Source organism: Salmo trutta, chromosome 10 (assembly GCF_901001165.1).
Source record: "Salmo trutta chromosome 10, fSalTru1.1, whole genome shotgun sequence".
NCBI lineage: Eukaryota > Metazoa > Chordata > Actinopteri > Salmoniformes > Salmonidae > Salmo > Salmo trutta.
The window spans coordinates 21,397,963-21,420,527 of record NC_042966.1 but is presented as its reverse complement, the minus strand read 5'-3'; the positions used below and the strand labels follow the sequence as shown (position 1 = coordinate 21,420,527).

Below are 22,565 nucleotides of genomic sequence, written 5' to 3'. Positions count from 1 at the left end.
TTTAAGTTCAATTTTCTTCCAAGAGTGTCTGCATGTCATATCTATTGTTGGGTTTGTAAGTAAATATTTCACTGTCAGGTCTACAGTACACCTGTTGTATTCAGCGCATGTGACAAATCAAATTTGATTTCAAGATCATTACTGAGCTCCAACATCAGACACATGGATTCCCACAGTACACACAGAGATGGCTGAGGACTATGAGATGGCTGAGGACTATGAGATGGCTGAGGAATATGAGATGGCTGAGGACTATGCGATGGCTGAGGACTATGAGATGGCTGAGGACTATGAGATGGCTGAGGAATATGAGATGGCTGAGGACTATGAGATGGCTGAGGACTATGAGATGTCTGAGGAATATGAGATGGCTGAGGACTATGAGATGGCTGAGGACTATGAGGTTGGTGATTGATCATATGAATATGGTGTGCATGGATGCCATGATAGTCATGTTGTTTGTTTTGTACTATACACAAAATGAAATGTGTTTTCTAACAAATGAAAGGCTGAATGCACAAACATGATTTCCAGTAACACAATCTAGGCTACAGTGTACCATGATTTAACTTTACTGTGCATCTACAATGTATTCTGATAGGAGAAGAACCAGACAACATTTTGCAGACAATAAAAAGCTTTCAGAACATAAGTACATTGCATTATAGGAAACTAAAGGAAGGCCAGAGAGTTGCCTGGTGTGTATTGTATTCCACTTTAACAGTAGATTGTGACTGGGATTGAGGCTTGTCCTGGTATTTAGTCTATAGGCAGAGGAGTTCTAGAGGCAGAGGGGAGTTCTATAGGCAGAGGAGTTCTATAGGCAGAGGGGAGTTCTAGAGGCAGAGGGGAGTTCTAGAGGTAGAGGGGAGTTCTAGAGGCAGAGGGGAGTTCTAGAGGGGAGTTCTAGAGGCAGAGGGGAGTTCTAGAGGCAGAGGAGTTCTATAGGCAGAGGGGAGTTCTAGAGGCAGAGGGGAGTTCTAGAGGCAGAGGGGACTATTAACTATTATTTGTTTAAAGAGGATGGAGGGACATCCACTACAGTAAAGGAGAAGATAAGAGGAAAAGAGGATCTGGCTGTATATACCATACTTCCTCTCACTCTATAAACCACTCTCTCTCCCCCCCAACTGAAGTTCAGACACTCCTCCCGTTCCCTTATCACTCTTCTTTTAACAGTCGATAAGAAAAAGCCTTTCATTTGGTATCAAGTGAAATGTGCTCTGTCCCTGATGCAGAATTAGACTGAAGACAAGGAGAGAGAAAAAGCTGCCGCCGCATCCTATTAGCAAGTGTAATTTAGACATTTCCTATTTTTAGAGAGAAGGGGGGGAAGAGAGAGGCACATGGAGAGAGAGATAGAGATGAGAGACAGAGAGAAGGGGGGAAGAGAGTGGCACATGGAGAGAGAGAAAGAGAGAGACAGAGAGGGGAGGGAGAGAGATGAGTGCTATTAGTGCTGGCAGAGGGCTTTGTGATATTTTGATGTTATCACTAGGCTATTATGAGAACAAGGAGTCTCTCTCAAACACACACACCATTTGACGGAAGACCTTTCTTGTCACTCTGGAGGGCATTAAAACACACACTTCAAATAATAATAATAATAATTTGGTGGGTGCTTATATTTGTCCTATTTCAAGTGTGTATTAATACTCATGTGTGAACTGGAAATGTGCTTTCTGCATATCTCAACTCTCCCTGAGACACCCTCGGAGAGCTGTGTGCGTGTGTTTGGATGTACAGTGGTTTGCGAAAGTATTCACCCCCTTTAGCATTTTTCCTGTTTTGTTGCCTTACAACCTAGAATTAAAATAGATTTTTGGGGGTTTGTATCATTTGATTTACACAACATGCCTACCACTTTGAAGATGACATTTTTGGGGGGGATGAAACAAACAAGAAATAAGACAAAAAAAACAGAAAACTTGAGTGTGCATAACTATTCACCCCTCCAAAGTCCATACTTTGTAGAGCCACCTTTTGCAGCAATTACAGCTGCAAGTCTCTTGGGGTATGTCTCTATAAGCTTGGCACATCTAGCCACTGAGAGTTTTGCCCATTCTTCAAGGCAAAACTGCTCCAGCTCCTTCAAGTAGGATGGGTTCCGCTGGTGTACAGAAATATTTAATTCATACTACAGATTCTCAATTGGATTGAGGTCTGGGCTTTGACTAGGCCATTCCAAGACATTTACATGTTTCCACTTAAACTCCTCGAGTGTTGCTTTAGCAGTATGCTTAGGGTCATTGTCTTGCTGGAAGGTGAACCTCCGTCCCAGTCTCATATCTCTGGAAGACTGAAACAGGTTTCCCCTCAAGAATTTCCCTGTATTTAGCGCCATCCATCATTCCTTCCATTCTGACCAGTTTCCCAGTCCCTGCCCGATGAAAAACATCCCCACAGCATGATGCTGCGACCACCATGCTTCACTATGGGGACGTTATTCTCGGGGTGATGAGAGGTGTTGAATACATGCCATGCATAGCGCTTTCCTTGATGGCCAAAAAGCTAAATTTTTGGCTCATCTGACCAGAGTACCTTCTTCCATATGTTTGGGGAGTCTCCCACATGCCTTTTGGCGAACACCAAACATGTTTGATTCTTTTTTTCTTTAAGCAATGGCTTTTTTCTGGCCACTCTTCCGTAAAGCCCAGCTCTGTGGAGCGTACGGCTTAAAGTGATCCTATGGACAGATACTCCAATCTCCACTGTGGAGCTTTGCAGTTCTTTCTGGGTTCTCTCTGATTAATGCCCTCCTTGCCTAGTCTGTGAATTTTGGTGGGCAGCCCTCTCTTAGCAGGTTTGTTGTGGTGCAATATTCTTTCCATTTTTTAATAATGGATTTAAATGGTGCTCCATGTGATGTTCAAAGTTTCAGATATTTTTTTAGAACCCAACCCTGATCTGTACTTCTCCACAACTTTGTCCCTGACCTGTTTGGAGAGCTCCTTGGTCTTCATGGTGCCGCTTGCTTGGTGGTGCGCCTTGCTTAGTGGTGCTGCAGACTCTGGGGCCTTTCAGAACAGGTGTATATATACTGAGATCATGTGACAGATCATGTGGCACTTAAATAAAGTCCACATGTGTGCAATCTAACTAATTGTTACTTCTGAAGGTAATTGGTTACACCAGATCTTATTTACAGGTTTCATAGCAAAGGGGGTGAATACATATGCACGCACCACTTTTCCGTTTTTAATTTTTTTCATTTCACTTCACCAATTTGGACTATTTTGTGTATATCCATTACATGAAATCTAAATAAAAATCTATTTAATTTACAGGTTGTAATGCAACAAAATAGGAAAAATGCCAAGGGGGATGAATACTTTTGCCAGGCACTGTATGTGTGTGTGGTTCCGTGTGTGTTGTGCCTCGCTGCAGGTGAGAATCACTGACTACTAATGAATGTCCTCATCTCATACGAGTTGTTACTTACTGAAACTAAACATCCTGTCTGATGATCTGATGCGACCTGCTGGTAGAACTTTCCTAAAACTTCAGTTTGCCGTCATCAGTCCGTTACATCACAAAGAGACGGGGAAATTCTGACAGCAACCGCAGCAAGGACCATTTAAAGTTAACAGCCCTCAACAGAGAATGACATCTCCTTTTAAAAAGAAAACCTTTTCGGCCTCCCCTCTTTGTGCAGATAAAAAATGTATGAAGAGAAATGACACAGATCGCTGCCTCTCTATGTCTACAGGAACAAAGGAAGGATTAATTGAGAGACCAGAGGGAAGAAGCACAGAGGCGGGTCGAGGTGAACAGTTAAAGGAAATACACTCTATAGTCGTTTCTGTCCGGTTAGACCAAAGCCAACTTATCAACAGGTTAAGATCAGAGGGGCCAGATAGAGAAAAGGATGAATTTTCTGGTCCCAATCATTAGCGTCATTACTCAAAGGCAGTCTGAAACGTTTTGGTCTGTGGTTCTACAGCAAGGTCATCGCAGGCAGCGGAGCAAGATGTCTTAAATGTCTTTCCAAACTATTTAACACACTACATCTCATTTCCTACGAGGACATTATGGTAAATCTACATTAGGGAGAGCTGTCAGGGCCTGTCTGCTCTGCTCCCCAGGTTCACACCCCTCACCATACAGGACAGGGCTCATATGGAGTCATGGAAACACTGCCATCTATGGGTTAAAGGTATAGCAGAGCAGTCAGGATGGGTAGGCAGGAGCGATCCATGCATTATCTAGGTGAGAGAAGAAACGTTAATACCTCACACATACATCCAGACACTACTAGGAAAGAAAAGATACAAGCAGCAACTTTATTAAGCAACTATGGTTAAAACACCACTGTCAATATCTGATTTAAATCAGGAGGGCAGACAATTATGATGGAAATTAAACTTCCATTAGATATTAGAGAGAGACAATTATGTTAGCATAATGATGATCGCTGATACCTTCTCTTCTACCATTATAGTACATTGATTAGAAATTCTCTACCATTCTAGATAGGATGACAGTGAAAGAAGTTGTCTAATAACTACTGTATGGAAAGTACAGTCGCCTATTTACTTTGACAGAGGTGAAATCTACCCAGCTATTCTGTTGATAAACTACTGAGTATTTAGGCTACTTTGACATATCCGAGATAGTCAGTTGATTAACTGTCTCAGTATTTACTTTAACATGTCTGTTAAATTATCTCTGCTGATCTGTTGATTACATAATATATCTATATTAAGATCCTGGTTTGCAACAGCAGCCTTTAATATTTCCTGCCTTGTTGTGTTGGCAGCCATACGCTCATTAGCCACTGAAGTTCCAGGAAGTGTTGTGCAGGTGTCAACAGCAGCCCCAACATTCCCTAACACTGTGTTTCATATTCAGACTAACACAAAGAAGAGCACTCACATTCAAACTTCTCTTACCGCGAGGATGAAAGGAACGTTTCTTTTGCCACAGCTAAAACTCCAGGTATACTGTACCTATCTCACTCTCTTCTCTCTCTTCTTTGTTCTCTCTCCCTCTTTGTTCTCTCCCTCTACTAGGCTACTTCAATTGCTACTTCTCCCTCTCCCACTCTCTTCTCATGTGAGAATCTCCAGAGAACCATCACTCAAATCCAGCCTGTTTATCAGGGCAAGAGGTCGGCCTAAAGACAATCCAATATAAATAACATTTAATCTCCCCACAACTACCATTACAGCCGATTTCAAACGGAGGACAGGGATTTGATGGGCCAGTTTCCAGTGTTTAATATTTCAATCAGAGATTTGATGTCCATCCTATATAAAGTAATGATTTTACTTTTTTTTTTACTTTTCAGCAGTCCAATCCCTGTCCCCTTTGCAGAATATCAGTCTGTCCCTGATGTTTTTCCTGGAGAAAAGTGACTTCTTTGCTGCCCTTCTTGACAGCAGGCCATCCTCCAAAAGTCTTCGCCTCACTGTGCGTGCAGATGCAATCACACCTGCTTGCTGCCATTCCTGAGCAAGCTCTGCACTGGTGGTTCCCCGATCCCGCAGCTGAATCAACTTTAGGAGACGGTCCTGGCGCTTGCTGGACTTTCTTGGGCGCCCTGAAGCCTTCTTCACAATAATTGAACCGCTCTCCTTGAAGTTCTTGATGATCCGATAAATGGTTGATTTAGGTGCAATCTTACTGGCAGCATTATCCTTACCTGTGAAGCCCTTTTTGAGCAAATCAATGATGACAGCACGTGTTTCCTTGCAGGTAACCATGGTTGACAGAGGAAGAACAATGATTCCAAGCACCACCCTCCTTTTGAAGCTTCCAGACTGTTATTTGAACTCAATCAGCATGACAGAGTGATCTCCAGCCTTGTCCTCATCAACACTCACATCTGTGTTAACGAGAGAATCACTGACATGATGTCAGCTGGTCCTTTTGTGGCAGGGCTGAAATGCAGTGGAAATGTTTTTGGGGGATTCAGTTCATTTGCATGGCAAAGAGGGACTTTGCAATTAATTGCATTCATCTGATCACTCTTCATAACATTCTGGAGTATATGCAAATTGCCATCATACAAACTGAGGCAGCAGACTTTGTGAAAATTAATATTTGTGTCATTCTCAAAACTTTTGGCCACAACTGTATTTCTGATGCCCTAAGACTTTTTCTAGTATATGTTTTTTCTAAGATCCCTTCTCCATCTGCTTTTCCAGAAATCAAAGCCTTTACTTATGCCTAATTTTTAAGATGGAAAATAGTTGAAAAATGTATCTACGCCTTCATTCTTCCAAAATATACTCTTAGCTTTCATTTGACAACCAATTGGATAGAAGTACAACGCTTTACAAATATCTTCCTTATTTGGGTTCACAGTCTTTAGTAGTTCACACCTAATCCCCGTTATATGACACAATGGTTTCCAGATATTCTGTAAGAAACAGAATTCTCCCCGTTATGATGAGAAATGTGCTCTAATCCAACCCTTCATGACTACTAAACCAAAGAGCTTGGAATCGACGCCAGGCTATCAAACAACACACTCAATTAAAACTGATTCAGCTGATAACACCATAACAAAACGACAGGTTTTAAAAATTCATGAATAAGTTCAAAGAGCTATTTTAACAACAAAACACTAATCTGATTGATACAATGGAATAGTAATACATAGAAATATGGAACATCAAGCGCAAGAGCCAGCAGATGTAGCCTATATTTGGAGTGTGTAGCGTAACATGTACCGCATGTTCAATATCATCAGATTATGATGATACACATGATGAATCACATTTAATCACAGCTTTAATCAAATGCTAACTGCTCATTTAATTACACTCGCAGGGGGGGATGCCAAGAGTGTGCAAAGCAGTAATCAAGGCAAAGGGTGGCTATTTGAAGAATCTCAAATATAAAATTACTACATGATTCCAAATGTTATTTCATAGTTTTGATGTCTTCACTATTATTCTACAATCTATAAAACAGTAAAAATAAAGAAAAAGTAGGTGTTCTAAAACTTTTGACCAGTAGTGTACGCGCACCACAGTTTGCCTGTCCCCTTCTCTCGCTCCCTCGCCCTGGCAGCATCACATTAGTGGAAATCAAGACAGTTCTCAGGGCAGAGCTGGTTGTCACGTTGCCGGGGACAATTTTATCTAACCCTTTCCTAACCTTAACCTAATACTCCTAACCTGCCACGTTAATTATCCTAACCTGCTGCGTAAGTTCTATTAACCGGCTACAAAAAGTGACTTCTGCTAGTCAAAACCAGCAGACCTGCCCTGAGAACAAATGTTGTTTCCACTAATGCGATACAGCCTCGCGCTTGCTCTCCTGCTCTTTCTCTTCACTAATAATGTGAGTGTGTGTTCAGTCTTAGGTCTGTTAGGTCTTAGGCGTGTAGAATATCGTAGACTATTCATTGAGGATAGGCCCTGCTTTACTGAAGTTGCGAGACATTGTAAGCCAATAAATTGCGTGATAAGGAATTCCATTGCGAGATGCAGCTTTTGATTGCCGGTCTAGTGCATGGTTCTGTCTGCCTGGTGTCCGACCCTGTGCCTCTCCCATCTCTCTGCATCCCTCGCTAGCTCGCCATGAAAGATGTAACTGTTTGTGTTCTCATTAGTACGGCAACTAATCAGTCTCCTCCGTTCAAAAATTATGAATCTTAAGAGTCGATTCCTTAAAAAATCGAATCTTGACATTCAGAAATGGGAGTCGACACCGGGAATCGATGTGCAAGCAGTCGAGGAATCAATTATTTTGGAGTCGACTTTCCACCACTACGTCATCGCCAACAGTTGGAAAGTCCTGTTTGGCAATACTTTGAGAAGTTAAATGAGAAGGAAATGAAAACTTTGCGAGGTGGAACTGAGGTATAGTAATGGTAGTACAGGTGCAATGCATCTGAAAGAGACGCACCGTGAGACCCAAACCGTTGCTGGCAGCAGGGTGTCTCCTTGATTTCATTATCACCCATCTCTGTATCCCTGGGAGATCACCGATTAACTTTGATTATGGTCACTGCCCAGCGCCTCTGACGTCTCTGTGACATCACTAAGCCCCGCCCATCTTGCGAGCTGACACAGTGTTTTGCAGCAGTGCTGTGCAGGTCCTCTGAAGTTGAGTTTAATCTGAGTAACGGCAGGTGGCTGACACATACAGCTGTTGGTGTGATTATAACACACACACACACACACACACACACACACACACACACACACACACACAGAGTGCACACTAGAGCTGGGACGATAAACCTAAAATTATCAACACCGACAACTTATTGTTGACATTTTGCTGATATCATTCATTACGATAAAGAACCTATAGGGCCCTAATAGAAAAATATGAAGTTTGAAATGAAATGTTTCCTCATATTTGTGATTGTTAACAATTGATAGCTACAACATTCAAAATAGTAGTAGTAGTTTAAAGGGTAATATTAAAAAAATTACTGTGGTGCACATGAAATGTTATAAACATATCGTTCCATTTATTGTTATAATTCAGTAAATTTGTTGTGATTTTTGTCAACATCACCCAGCTCTAGGTCACACAGTCACACACACACACAGAATGTGCACACAAACGCAGTTAGAATTAGTTCCCTCCCACAGTCACACACACAAACACAAAGACACGCAGCTACTCCACCCAGTGACATTGTGACAATGACAAAACAAGTTTAGTAAAGAACAGCCTACGTGCCCACACCACATTTTCCCCATCCTTTCATCTGAACCGTGTTTGGCACTCCTCTCCTCTGCATGCTGAATATCAAATGGTTATCAGGCTGGGCAGTCATGCAGTAAATGACTGGCTACCCTGTTAATACAACACAGGTTCCCCAGACTGGAGCCAGATGTAATCCCTTACTGACTGTGTGTGTGTTCATGCGTGCATAGGGGACCAGGCGTTGGAAGGACAGGCCTAGCTGATAAACACTATGGGAGACGTAGAGGAGAGGTGCATCTCGGAGGTCTCCTCCAGGTATTTCCCCTGACGCCCTGCAGCAGCCTGAGGCCCTGTCTCCTCTTCCTCTCCCCGCCACCCTCAACCACCTCCTCAACTCCCACTTCACCCCGTCTGCTCTCTCTTTTCATGTCCTGTCATCTCCCCCTCATGAGATTGTCCAGGTGGGAGGCTACAGTACATAATGACACTGAACCATCTCTGGCATGCGGTCGTTGATTAAAATGTTCATTAACACTGTACAGCTCATGTGATGAGACCTGCTGCCACACCCGGCCCCCTTCAGCTGACCACCTGGGCCCACCTGTCTCTGTAACACCCCTCCACCCAGGTAAACACACACCGGCTGGTTAATAAAGAGCCTCTCACACACCAACACACACATTCTGGTTTAATAAACGAGCCTCTCTATTCAAGCTAAATAAATAAATAAATACGCACACACACACACACACACACACACACACGCAGTTCTGTTTCATTAAGAGGCTCCATGGTGGTGGCACAAACCCCAATCTCCCTTATACGCACCGTCTGTTTAATAAACACTCATCCCATCTCAACCCCCAGGAGCTGACATTAGTCAACACAAACACAATAAACACCATTACAGACGCGTGGGCGCGCACACACACACACACACACACACACACACACACACACACACACACACACACACACACACACACACACACACACACCAATGACCCTACGGCGTGGAAGGTCGGATAGATATGGCAGTGTGTGTGTGTGTGTGTGTGTAATGAATTAGTAACATTTCTCTGGCGGCCTGAGTCGCGTAGGTGAAAAATGCTACTGGTTGCTTCCTTCATTAAGTAGCTTGTCTGTCTGTCAAAGGAGCATGAGAAGCAACGTCACTTTGTGTGTTGATTCGTTTTTAACTGCCGCCGTAATCTGTTTTCTGAACTGAGATTAATCCCGCCTGTCGAGGGCTTCTAATAAATGGAGGTATTAAAGCGTATGAAGTGAGACGCTCCATCACAGATTAATCTAGCGGGGGTCAGAGAGCGCCTAAATCTAATTTAGGAGAAGAAGAAATAATATGCATTTGAGATTAATACCTTAAATGTAAACAGATACTGGAAGGAGAGAATCACAAAGATGAAATGAAGGAGGTTGAATCTTGACCTTGGGACAGAGAAAGTTGACCCTCATATCATGCCTCTGTGGCCTGTCCCCTCATAGCCTGGTTCCGCTCTAGGTTTCTTCCTAGGTTTTGGCCTTTCTAGGGATTTTCAAGCGACTCACTGTCTTCTTGGTAAGCAACTCCAGTGTAGATTTGGCTATGTGTTGTAGGTTATTGTCCTGCTGAAAAGGTGAATTCCTCTCCCAGTGTCTTGTGTTAAGCAGACTGAAGGTTTTCCTCAAGGATTTTGCCTGTGCTTAGCTCCATTACATTTATTTGTGAAATCCCTGAGTGGTTTCCTTCCTCTCCGGCAACAGAGTTAGAAAGGACGCCTGTATCCTTGTAGGTACTGGGTGTATTGATACACAATCCAAAGTGTTAATTAAGAACTTTACCATGCTCAAAGGGATATTTAAAGCCTGCTTTTTTTTCTACCAATATATGCCCTTCTTTGCAAGGCACTGGAAAACACTCCCTGGTCTTTGTGGTTGAATTTGTGTTTGAAATTCACTGCCCGACAGGGACCTTACCGGTAATTGTATGTGTGAGGCACAGACATGAGGCGGTCATTAAAAAATTATGTTAAACACTATTAATGCACACAGAGTGAGCCAATGCAACTTATTACGTGACTTGTTAAGCACATTTTAACTCCTGAACTTATTTAGGCTTGCCATAACAAAGGGGTTGAATACTTATTGACCCAAGACACTTCAGCTTTTCATTTTTAATTCATTTGTACCAAAACAATTCTAAAAACATTATTCCACTTTGACATTATTGTGTGTAGGCCAGGGACAAAAAAAAAACTAAATTTAATTAATTTCAAATTCAGGCTGTAAAACAACAAAATGTGGGGGAAAACGTAAAGGGTGTGAATACTTTGTGAAGGCACTGTATATCCCAAGAGAATTCAAAGCTTACTGTGAATACTGTACAGCACGACTATGCCAGTGGCTCTAGGGTATTTTCTAAGAGCTTCCTAAAGACTGAGAGACATATTAGTTGACTATATACACACCGTACTAATCATCCCATACAATCTGTCTCATCCCATAACCACACATAATGATACACGCCACATGGAAACAATGTGGCATGCCTTCCCTTCACGCCGCTGTCAGTCAATGTGTCACACAGCAATAACATACAGACACCGTGACACACACAATCTACGGCAACAGCTGGGGAGAATCCAAACAAACGTGGATAGACGAGACATCAGGAGGATGGCAGAGAAAACAGCGTCGAGTTTAACGAGAGGAAAGCTGTTTCAGATGGGTTGTCAGTAGCCTGTCTCTGCCTGAGCTGCGTTCAAAAGAGGATCTGGATTGAGCTGCATCATTAGAGGAGTTTCAAAAGGCTGCGCGATGATCAGGTGAACAGTGTTGACAGGACATGAAACAAAGCCTGTATTGTAGCGCTTGTGCATCAATTTCATTGTTTCCCCTTCTCATCTCCTTCAGCTGTAACTCAACACCAAAGCCTGATGGAGTATGGCACATCATTAGCAATAGAGACAGAAGGGATGCAGGGGGGAAATTATTTTTACTTATACACAAAAGGGGATTCAGTATGCCTGTGTTCTACACTTCTACAGAGATGGAGAACGAGACAGAGAACGAGAGTGAGAGAGAGAGGTCCTCCCCTCTCAGAGGACCTGAGCCCTAGGACCATGCTTCAGGACTTCCTGGCCTGATGACTCCTGGCTGTCTTCAGTCTGGTCGTGCTGCTGCTCCAGTTTCAACTGTTCTGCCTGCAGCTATGGAACCCTGACCAGTTCACCAGACGTGCTACCTTGTCCCGGACTGCACCTGCGGTCTCGATCTCTGAAAGCTTGGCTATGAAAAGCCAACAGACATTTACTCCTGAGGTGCTGACCTGATGCACCCTCTACAACCACTGGGATTATTATTTGACCCTGGTGGTCATCTATGAACGATTGAACATCTTAAAGAACAATCTGGCCTTAATGGACATGTAGTCTTATAATCTCCACCCGGCACAGCCAGAAGAGGACTGGCCACCCCTCAAGGTTACTTGCTAGGTTCCTACCTTTCTAGGGAGTTTTTCCTAGCCACCGTGCTTCTACATCGACATTGCTTGCTGGTTGGGGTTTTAGGCTGAAGTTTTCTGTATAGCACTTTGTGACATCTGCTTTAAATTAAATTGATTAGAGAGAGAGAGAGAGAGAGAAAGAAAGAGAGAAAGAGAGAACAATGGAAAAGCCAAATTGGGATATTTATATCAAGACCGTCACTATGTACACTGTTGGGCCAGACTCCACTGGGGACCATGAAAGGCTGAGGAGGATTGTGGGTAATTCATCAGGCGGCGGCTGTGCGGAGGCCCTTGATTAGTGTCGAAAAGGAACCTCAGTCAGGATTCTACAGCCTTCCGGAAGCCCATTCATTATTACACATTGTCAGTGTCCCAGAGCATTGCTCCACGTGTCACTTTAGACATAAACATCCATGTTGGAGATTTGATGAGTCTGACTACTACATAATTGCTGAGACCTGAGAGATGAGATGCTGTGTGTCTGGGATATTTTTCTAACCATTGTGTGCATGTTTCCCCTTAACTAGTGCCAGAAGCCAAGTCAGAGAAAAATATTACATTCAAACCAACCTTTTTCAACTAAAAACATGATTTATTTCAACAAATATAAAAATGATTTATATACACTGCTCAAAAAAATAAAGGGAACACTTAAACAACACAATGTAACCAAGTAAATCACACTTCTGTGAAATCAAACTGTCCACTTAGGAAGCAACACTGATTGACAATACATTTCCCATGCTGTTGTGCAAATGGAATAGACAACAGGTGGAAATTATAGGCAATTAGCAAGACACCCCCAATAAAGGAGTGGTTCTGCAGGTGGGGACCACAGACCACTTCTCAGTTCCTATGCTTCCTGGCTGATGTTTTGGTCGCCTTTGAATGCTGGCGGTGCTTTCACTCTAGTGGTAGCATGAGACGGAGTCTACAACCCACACAAGTGGCTCAGGTAGTGCAGCTCATCCAGGATGGCACATCAATGCGAGCTGTGGCAAGAAGGTTTGCTGTGTCTGTCAGCGTAGTGTCCAGAGCATGGAGGCACTACCAGGAGACAGGCCAGTACATCAGGAGACGTGGAGGAGGCCGTAGGAGGGCAACAACCCAGCAGCAGGACCACTACCTCCGCCTTTGTGCAAGGAGGAGCAGGTGGAGCACTGCCAGAGCCCTGCAAAATGACCTCCAGCAGGCCACAAATGTGCATGTGTCTGCTCAAACGGTCAGAAACAGACTCCATGAGGGTGGTATGAGGGCCCGACGTCCACATATGGGGGTTGTGCTTACTGCCCATCACCGTGCAGAATGTTTGGCATTTGCCAGAGAACACCAAGATTGGCAAATTTGCCACTGGCGCCCTGTGCTCTTCACAGATGAAAGCAGGTTCACACTGAGCATGTGACAGATGTGACAGAGTCTGGAGACGTTGTGGAGAACGTTCTGCTGCCTGCAACATCCTCCAGCATGACCGGTTTGGCGGTGGGTCAATCATGGTGTGGGGTGGCATTTCTTTGGGGGGGCCGCACAGCCCTCCATGTGCTCGCCAGAGGTAGCCTGACTGCCATTAGGTACCGAGATGAGATCCTCAGACCCCTTGTGAGACCATATGCTGGTGCGGTTGGCCCTGGGTTCCTTCTAATGCAAGACAATGCTAGACCTCATGTGGCTGGAGTGTGTCAGCAGTTCCTGCAAGAGGAAGGCATTGATGCTATGGACTGGCCCGCCCGTTCCCCAGACCTGAATCCAATTGAGCACACCTGGGACATCATGTCTCGCTCCATCCACCAACGCCACGTTGCACCACATACTTTCCAGGAGTTGGCAGATGCTTTAGTCCAGGTCTGGGAGGAGATCCCTCAGGAGACCATCCGCCACCTCATCAGGAGCATGCCCAGGCGTTGTAGGGAGGTCATACAGGCACGTGGAGGCCACACACACCACTGAGCCTCATTTTGACTTGTTTTAAGGACATTACATTAAAGTTGGATCAGCCTGTAGTGTGGTTTTCCACTTTAATTTTGAGTGTGACTCCAAATCCAGACCTCCATGGGTTGATAAATTGGATTTCCATTGATTATTTTTGTGTGATTTTGTTGTCAGCACATTCAACTATGTAAAGAAAAAAGTATTTAATAAGATTATTTCTTTCATTCAGATCTAGGATGTGTTGTTTCAGTGTTCCCTTTATTTTTTTGAGCAGTATATTTGATACTTACACAAAAGCAATGATCCTGACATGAAACACTTAAAAAAGAAACCAACAATGCTGAACATCCACAAGCACATTACATCACGATTCTAAAAACACAAGTCACATTTTAAATTGGACGATATCCTAGGCATCCTTGTGCCTTACGGGTGTCCCACACAGTGCCTGAGGAGAATCCCTGTCTCTGTAGGAGGGAGATACCAGAGATACCAGTGTCCACAGGACCCGAGAACAGTACTGATAACCACCGTCTCTCCTCCCAAAATGTCATTAGGCATTCTGTCTCCCTACATAATCTGCCATGTTGATTTTGTTTGCCTTTGATATAACGGTCTTATCTCTGTACCCTTTGCACAGCGTGGATTTATCCCCAGGCAACAGGAGAGAAAGTCACTTTTATCCAAATTCCCCAAAATGACTAAGTAACAAAAGGAGGGAAACTAATTATGTATCAAAGAGGCATATCTCAAACCAGGCTTATTATCCACTCACGTCCTTGAGTGGTGGCGCAACACTGACCTTGTCATGCAAAAGAGAAGATATTTCTCCTGCCTTGTTTATATACAATTATTTTTTTTATTTCAACTTTATTTAACTAGGCAAGTCAGTTGAGAACAAATTCTTATTTACAATGACGGACAACCCCGGCCAAACCCTAACCCGGATGATGCTGGGACTCCCAATCACGGTCGGTTGTGATACAGCCTGGATAGTGTTGAGATAGTGTTGAGAGTGTGTGTGTGTGTGGTCTTACCAGTGTCGTTTCCTTGGCTCCCCTCTCTCTTCAGCATCTGGACAGCTCCCACGTATTTCTTCAACTGGACCTTGAGGACCTCGTTCTCCCTGCAGACACACACACACACACACACACACAGAGAATCAAGGCCTAGGCCCAGACAGAGAGCAGCAGACTGGAACAGTACACAGACAGGAACAGTAACTGTGTTGGTTTCTGTGTCTGTGGCAGGCTTACAGCCTTGTAAACCCCAGCCCATCTCTGGAGCTGGATTATACATGCAGCCCTACAATTTTTCTGTGATTGCTTACTGTCACTGAAGACTGTGCACAAGGATGGTGCAAGTGTGTATGTTCAAAAAAAGTGTGTAGCGGTATATATTCTTACAGGGCCTGTGCGGAGGATTACTGTTGGTTTGAGGGAAAATCAATCAGAATCTAAGAGAATTACAGTGCTGTAAATAATAACTACCTTCCTTCCTCCCCTGCTCTTTGTACCCTGCTTATCGCATCCCATTTTACCCCTACAAAGGACACTCGGGATGGGAGATCTCTGAAAGCCGGCTGACGAGCTCTCGGAGGGACGATTGGGCCTTTGTTATCGGAGTCGGCGAGCCGAGACACAATTCCGCTGCCATTTAATTAAAGGTAATAAATGGTCTGGCGTTCCGGAGGCGAGGGAGGGGATTCCACGGCTCAGGTGCGTCTCATTGATCTCTCAGAATGTGCCCTCCTGCTGAGTCACAGGCAGGTTAACAGTCACACACAAGTTGGCTTTAACTCATGTAAGCCCGTCTCACATACACACACAGGTCCGCTTTGTGTGTGTAAGCCCACACACACACGCCTCCTGTACATGTTTAATGTTACATTAGAAAGATAGAGGCTGACTGCAGGATATATAAACTATAAATGGATCGCTCAGGAACCAGACGCCTGAGGAACTGGACTGGAACACAAATACACATCTCCTCTACATCTAGAGGTAGAGATACAATGATACAACTAAAGACACAGAAGAGAGGTAGAAACAGAGATAAATGCCATATTGACAGACAGGTGTATCTATATAATAAGAGCAACCTACGGGCCGTATGGGCCTATGTAGTCTATCACTATGTAGCAGTCTGTTGTACTGTAAAGTAATATAAAAGGTGTCACCGCAGGAAAGACAATGTAGAGAACATCCTATGAGGATAATGTAGAGGCTGTGTTATTACACAAACCCCACCCAAATCCACAGTATCTGACCAAATTCAATTCCCTGGAACTGTAGAATATGTCGCAGACAGTCATTTTTATATGGGTTCATCGTTCTACATTACGGTGCAAGTGTCCCTGAAAGTTTCAAAGGCATCCTACAGCACTCACCTTCCTGTGTATTATACACCCGGTACCTGACGTTGAGGGCGTTTAACATGGAGGGGATTCCGTCCAAAAAGCTCTCTGTCTAAATGGACGCTCTCTAAACCCATTAGTGAAATTGGATCAGTGGAATGAGTCTCAGACGGGGTGAGGAAAGGCCCAGATATCAGAGAGAGTGAGAGGCAGGAAGAGGCGCAACAACTTCCTGTGACCTCTACTTAGGGCTTCTGGGATAGAGGTCACAGAGGTTTTATTTGGATTTGATATAAAAAAAAATTTTTTAACATATGCTATAAAGCCGCCCCAGTTAGAGAAAACATTACAGTAATACACTGAGGATAAAACAAAACAAAGCCAAAATAAAGGATGTTTAAATCTAAGAGCAATTTAGAGCAGGGGTTCTCAAACCTCTCGTTCAATGTATTTTAACTATTCCACAGATAGCACACCTGATACAAATTGTCAACTCAATCATCAAGCACTTGACTAGGTGAATCAGGTGACTTAGTTCAGGGGATTCACTGAGGAGAGGTTTGAGAACCACTTATTTATATGCTCTGCAAACAATGCTTCAAACAGGTACTTTGGTTTTCCTTTCATAAACATTCTTCCTCAATGCCCACAGTAAAGTTAGGCAGACAGTGTACAGTAGAAGATTGTTCAAAGTGGGAGAACTTCAGCTGTACAGTAGGCCCTTGAGACAGCTGGATAATTGACTTCACAAAGCAGCAAAACAACTAAAATCCTCTCAACAACTAGAGTAAAACTGGCCAAACCGTAGGTGTTTTCTTTACAGTACATCAAAATATCCCATTCCCAACAACCTTCAGGAAACGCTGAATGACAATAAGAAAAGCTAACGATCTCTCTTTAGTCTTCTCTCAGTGGGTTTCTTCTAACCACCCACCAAACAGAGAGGAGGACCACTTTCTCCTTGGCCAGGCCCACTCTCTCCTGGCTGCCTGCCTACCCGCCAGCCTGGTTGAGTTCTAGTTTCTGCTCTGCTAACGTCACTGGGAGACTGGCCGGAGCTCCATGCTGGTAGGGAATAGGATTTCTCTGCATGTGTGTATGTGTCCGTGCGTGCAAACATGTGCCTCAGTCAGTCAGTGTTACATACCGTACATTCGGAAAGTATTTAGACCCCTTGACTTTTTCTACATTTTGTTACGATACAACCTTATTCTAAAATGTATTAAATAGTTTTTTTCCCTCATCAATCTACACACAATACCCCATAATGACAAAGCAAAAATCAGGTTTTTAGAAATGTTTCCACATTTATAAAAAATACTAAACTGAAGTATTACATTTACATAAGCATTCAGACCTTTTACTCAGTACTTTGTTGAAGCACCTTTCACAGCGATTACAGCCTTAAGTCTTCTTGGGTATGACGCTACAAGCTTGGCACACCTGTATTTGGGGAGTTTCTCCCATTCTTCTCTGCAGATCCTCTCAAGCTCTGTCAGGTTGGATGGGGAGTGTCTCTCCAGAGAAGTTTGATCGGGTTCAAGTCTGGGCTCTGGCTGGGCCACTCAAGGACATTCAGAGACTTGTCCCGAAGCCACTCCTGTGTTGTCTTGGCTGTGTGCTTAGGGTCGTTGTCCTGTTGGAAGGTGAACCTTCACCCCAGTCTGAGGTCCTGAGCGCTCTGGAGCAGGTTTTCATCAAGGGTTTCTCTGTACTTTGCTCCGTTCATCTTTCCCTCGATCCAGACTAGTCTCCCAGTCCCTGCCGCTGAAAAACATCCCTACAACATGACGCTGCCACCACCATGCTTCACCGTAGGGATGGTGCCACGTTTCCTCCAGACGTGACGCTTAGCATTCAGGCCAAAGTGTTCCATCTTGGTTTCATCAGACCAGAGAATCTTGTTTGAGTCTTTAGGTGCCTTTTGTCAAACTCCAAGCAGGCTGTCATGTGCCTTTTACTGAGTGGCTTCCGTCTTGCCACTCTACCATAAAGGCCTGATTGGTGGAGTGCTTCAGAGATGGTTGTCCTTCTGGAAGGGTCTCCATTTCCACAGAGGAACTCTAGAGCTCTGTCAGAGTGACCATCGGGTTCTTGGTCACCTCCCTGATCAAGGCCCTTCTCCCCCAATTGCTCAGGTCACTGTGTTCTTGGGGACCTTCAATGCTGCAGAAATGTTTTGGTACCCATCCCCAGATCTGTGCCTCGACACAGTCCCGTCTCGGAGCTCTACGGACAATTCCTTCGACCTCTTTTGCTCTGACATGTACTGTCAACTGTGGGACCTTATATAGACAGGTGTGTGGCTTTCATGTCCAATCAATTGAATTTACCACAGGTGGACCCCAATTAAGTTGTAGAAACATCTCAAGGATGATCAATAGAAACAGGATGCACCTGAGCTCAATTGCGAGTCTCATAGCAAAGGGTCTGAATACTTATGTAAGTCACTTTTTATTTTGTATACATTTGCTAAAAAAAAATCTGTTTTCGCTTTCTCATTATGGGGTATTGTGTGTAGATTAAGTATTTATTTTGCATTTAATCCATTTTAGAATAAGGCTGTAAAGGAACAAAATGTGGAAAAAGTCAAGGGGTCTGAATACTTTCAGAATGCACGTCAGAAGCACTGCCTCAGTTAGTGTGTGGCCCACGTCTTAACCAGCCCAGTACCCACTCCTCTCACTGTGCTGAAATCAATATGGGTACCTCTATGAGAGCAGCTCAGCCCAGCTCATGTCCACTGGGCTTTGTTAGACACAAACACAGGGAGGGCTTACTTACCAGCGCCAGTATTTTTAGCTACTATTGATCATATCAGGCCATATTTGGGTGGAGGATAGCACTTGAGTTTGAGTGGCTGGAGCTTCCAGTTTGTCTTGAAGGCGTAGAGGAGCGGAAAGACTAAACCACTCAAATGTACAAAGTGCACACCGCAGCATACTCAACACTTAAAACGCCACCCATAAAACACACATATTGAACTTCTAAAGACTGTTTCCAGTGAGTGTGGGTTTGTCTGTCTCTAACCACCAATATTCCTACTGTAGCCATGGGAAGCTGCCACTGGGAACAACCTCCACCAGCGATCTGGTACCCACCTGCCCAGAGCCTGGACCTTGGCTGTGTGTCTCTCCTCCAGCTCATCCAGGCGTCTCCTCAGGGCGTCTGTCTCCTGTCTCAGCCCAGCAGAGTGCTCCATCTCCCCATCCAGCAGGCTGCGCAGGGACCTGGAGCCCCGGAGGACACATCAGCACAATACTGTTAGCATACAGTCACACACACAACAGAACACTGGCATACACAGTCTGCTCACAACTCTCAGAAAACCCACAGACATACATAGCTCTAAATTCCCCTTGATTTTTCACGTCAAAGATCAACTCATCCCACCAACATTAGCAGAGAGGATCTCACATGTTCAGTTCATCCAGCTCATCCTTCCTGTTCATCATGGCAACTATGGCCTGGCGGAGCTCCACTGTGGACAGAGGACAGAGACCGTTAACACTGAGACAAATAAAACACAGACACAAACAAATTGATATGTATATATGTATATATATCTGTACAAGTGTTTACTGTTCACATTTCTTTTACTCAGCTCTTATTTAAGTCTCATCATTAGCGGAGCTGACTGATACCTAAATACTAACCTGGTTCCATACTGTACTGTGCTGCCTGTAGCCAACTCTTCCGTCGTTGTCATGACTACACACGAGTTAGCTCCAGAACATAGAGCATGGGACCAGCCAGGCTACTAATATACTACCTCTGCCCAGATACACACTTTAGCACCATACAGTCTCAGCACAGCTCTGTATTCACATGACGGATATAGGCTAATATATAGCACTGCACTGAGAGAAGTAGGTCTATGGAAAAAGGGCCAAGATACGGCAGCCTTATGAATACCAAAGTATTTACTCAATTAAAAGCAAATGAATAATGCAGATCAGCTCTTGGCTACATTAACAGCAGGGAAGCGCGAAGAAGTGGAACGCGTTTTGGCCCCAGACACATTTCAAAAAGTAGGTTTACAACCCAAAGTGCCTGGTTGAGGAGGTGAAGAAGAGGATGACGAAGGAGAAGAAAAGGTAGAGGACAGCCCCATTATATCTGGAGCTCCCAATTCCACATCAGTGCTCCAGAAATAGGTGTGACATTTACAACAACCGTGCGTTCACCACAGGAAGCCAGCACCGGCAATCCATTAAGGAGCTTTATAGAGAGGCGCCCCTCTGTTGCACTACAACTGTGTGTGTGTGCTTGTGCGTATGTGGGTTTGTGTGTGATGCAGGCAGTGTATGGATTTGGACAATGGTTCCCATTACAGATCCAGTTAAACGGCAGACGCCATTATGGTGTTTTTTACTGCACACAATGTTCTCTATCTATACACACAAACACAAAAACACACACACAGCTCTTCTTTTGAGAGCTCCTAATCGTGTGAGTGTTCGACTATAGACGTGAGTCATGACTATAGATGTGCCTGTGGGTCTAGATGTGCCGCCACACTCAGATCCCCTGCCCTAACTCACATTACAGGCTTAGTGTGTTCCACACACAGGAAACAGCATCAATATGAGCATCAGCCGGGCTACCCTCTGCTAAACTTTAGGAAATTACGCAAATCACGTTCTGGAGTCGAAAACAGAGACAGTGTGTAAACTGTTGACTGGATCAGGGCATTTTACATTCCAGGAAGTGTTGAAAGACAGTAGAGCGGACGAAATGTCGATTAATGGTGTGTGTTGTTTACAGAAATGAAACCTATCAAATAAGACATGCTTTTCTGAGTGTTGCGTTCTGTTTCACTCATATCATCCTTTGTTACAGTAAACTGTAGGCTAGCTACCATTACAGTACACAGAGGCACACTGACTCAGCAGTGCCATCACCTGGTTGAATAACGGATTTTTTATTTTACCTTTATTTAACTAGACAAGTCAGTTAAAACAAATTCTTATTTTTAATGACGGCCTAGGAACAGTGGGTTAACTGCCTTGTTCAGGGGCAGAACGACAGAATTGTACCTTGTCAGATTGGGGATTCGATCTTGCAACCTTTCGGTTACTAGTCCAACACTAACCACTAGGCTACCTGCCGCCCAAATGATCATCATACAGGATTCCCTTCTTATTACCAAACACATGTACAGTATACCACACACACCCACTGTCATTGACTCTGGTAGACCAGGGGTGGCACTGTGCAGTACACTGGAGAGAGGTGCATTCTGGACCGGCGGGCTGGGCTCCAAGCTGTAGCACCACAGAGAGAGAGAGGTTACGTACATATCTCCATCCAATAACTCAAATCAAATGTTATTTGTCACATGCGCCAAATACAACAGGTATTACAGTGAAATGCTTACTTACAAGCCCTTAACCAACAATGCAGTTATAAGACCCCCAAAAAATAAAAGTAACAAATAATTAAAGAGAAGTAGTAAAATGACAATAGCGAGGCACCGGTTAGTCGAGTTAATTGAGGTACTATGTACATGTAGGTAGAGTTATTAAAGAGACTATGCATAGATAATACCAGAGAGTAGCAGCAGCGTAGAAGAGGGGGGAGGAGTATGGGGGCAATGCAAATAATCTGGGTAGCCATTTGACTAGATGTTCAGGAGTCTTATGGCTTGGGGGTAGAATATGTTTAGAAGCCTCTTGGACCTAGACTTGGCGCTCCGTGCGGTAGCAGAGAGAACAGTCTATGACTAGGGTGGCTGGAGTCTTTGACAATTTTTAGGGCCTTCCTCTGACACTGCCTGGTATAGAGGTCCTGGATGTCAGGCGGCTTGGCCCCGGGGATGTACTGGGCCGTACGCACTACCCTCTGTAGTGCCTTGCGGTCGGAGGCTGAGCAGTTGCCATACCAGGCAATGATGCAACCCATCAGGAAGCTCTCGATGGTGCAGCTGTAAAACCTTTTGAGGATCTGAGAACCCATGACAAATCTTTTCAGTCTCCTGAGGGGAATAGGTTTTGTCGTGCCCTCTTCATGACTGTCTTGGTGTGCTTGGACCATGTTAGTTTGTTGGTGATGTGGATGCCAAGGAACTTGAATCTCTCAACCTGCTCCACTACAGCCCGGTCGATGAGAATGGGGGCGTGCTCAGGCCTCCTTTTCCTGTAGTCCACAATCATCTCCTTT

General features: G+C 44.2%; 1 protein-coding gene across 1 annotated transcript in view; it reads right to left on the bottom strand.

The window, feature by feature from the left end:
- Positions 1-22,565, bottom strand: part of LOC115201343 (sorting nexin-29) — a 109,442-nt gene that overhangs the window by 78,196 nt on the left and 8,681 nt on the right. Inside the window, exons 11-14 of the mRNA XM_029764893.1 lie at positions 21,582-21,670; positions 19,821-19,884; positions 19,505-19,633; positions 15,085-15,173 (exon numbers count right to left, since the gene is read on the bottom strand). Coding sequence (XP_029620753.1) covers positions 15,085-15,173; positions 19,505-19,633; positions 19,821-19,884; positions 21,582-21,670 — 371 coding nt within the window. The remainder of the gene's footprint in view (positions 1-15,084; positions 15,174-19,504; positions 19,634-19,820; positions 19,885-21,581; positions 21,671-22,565) is intronic.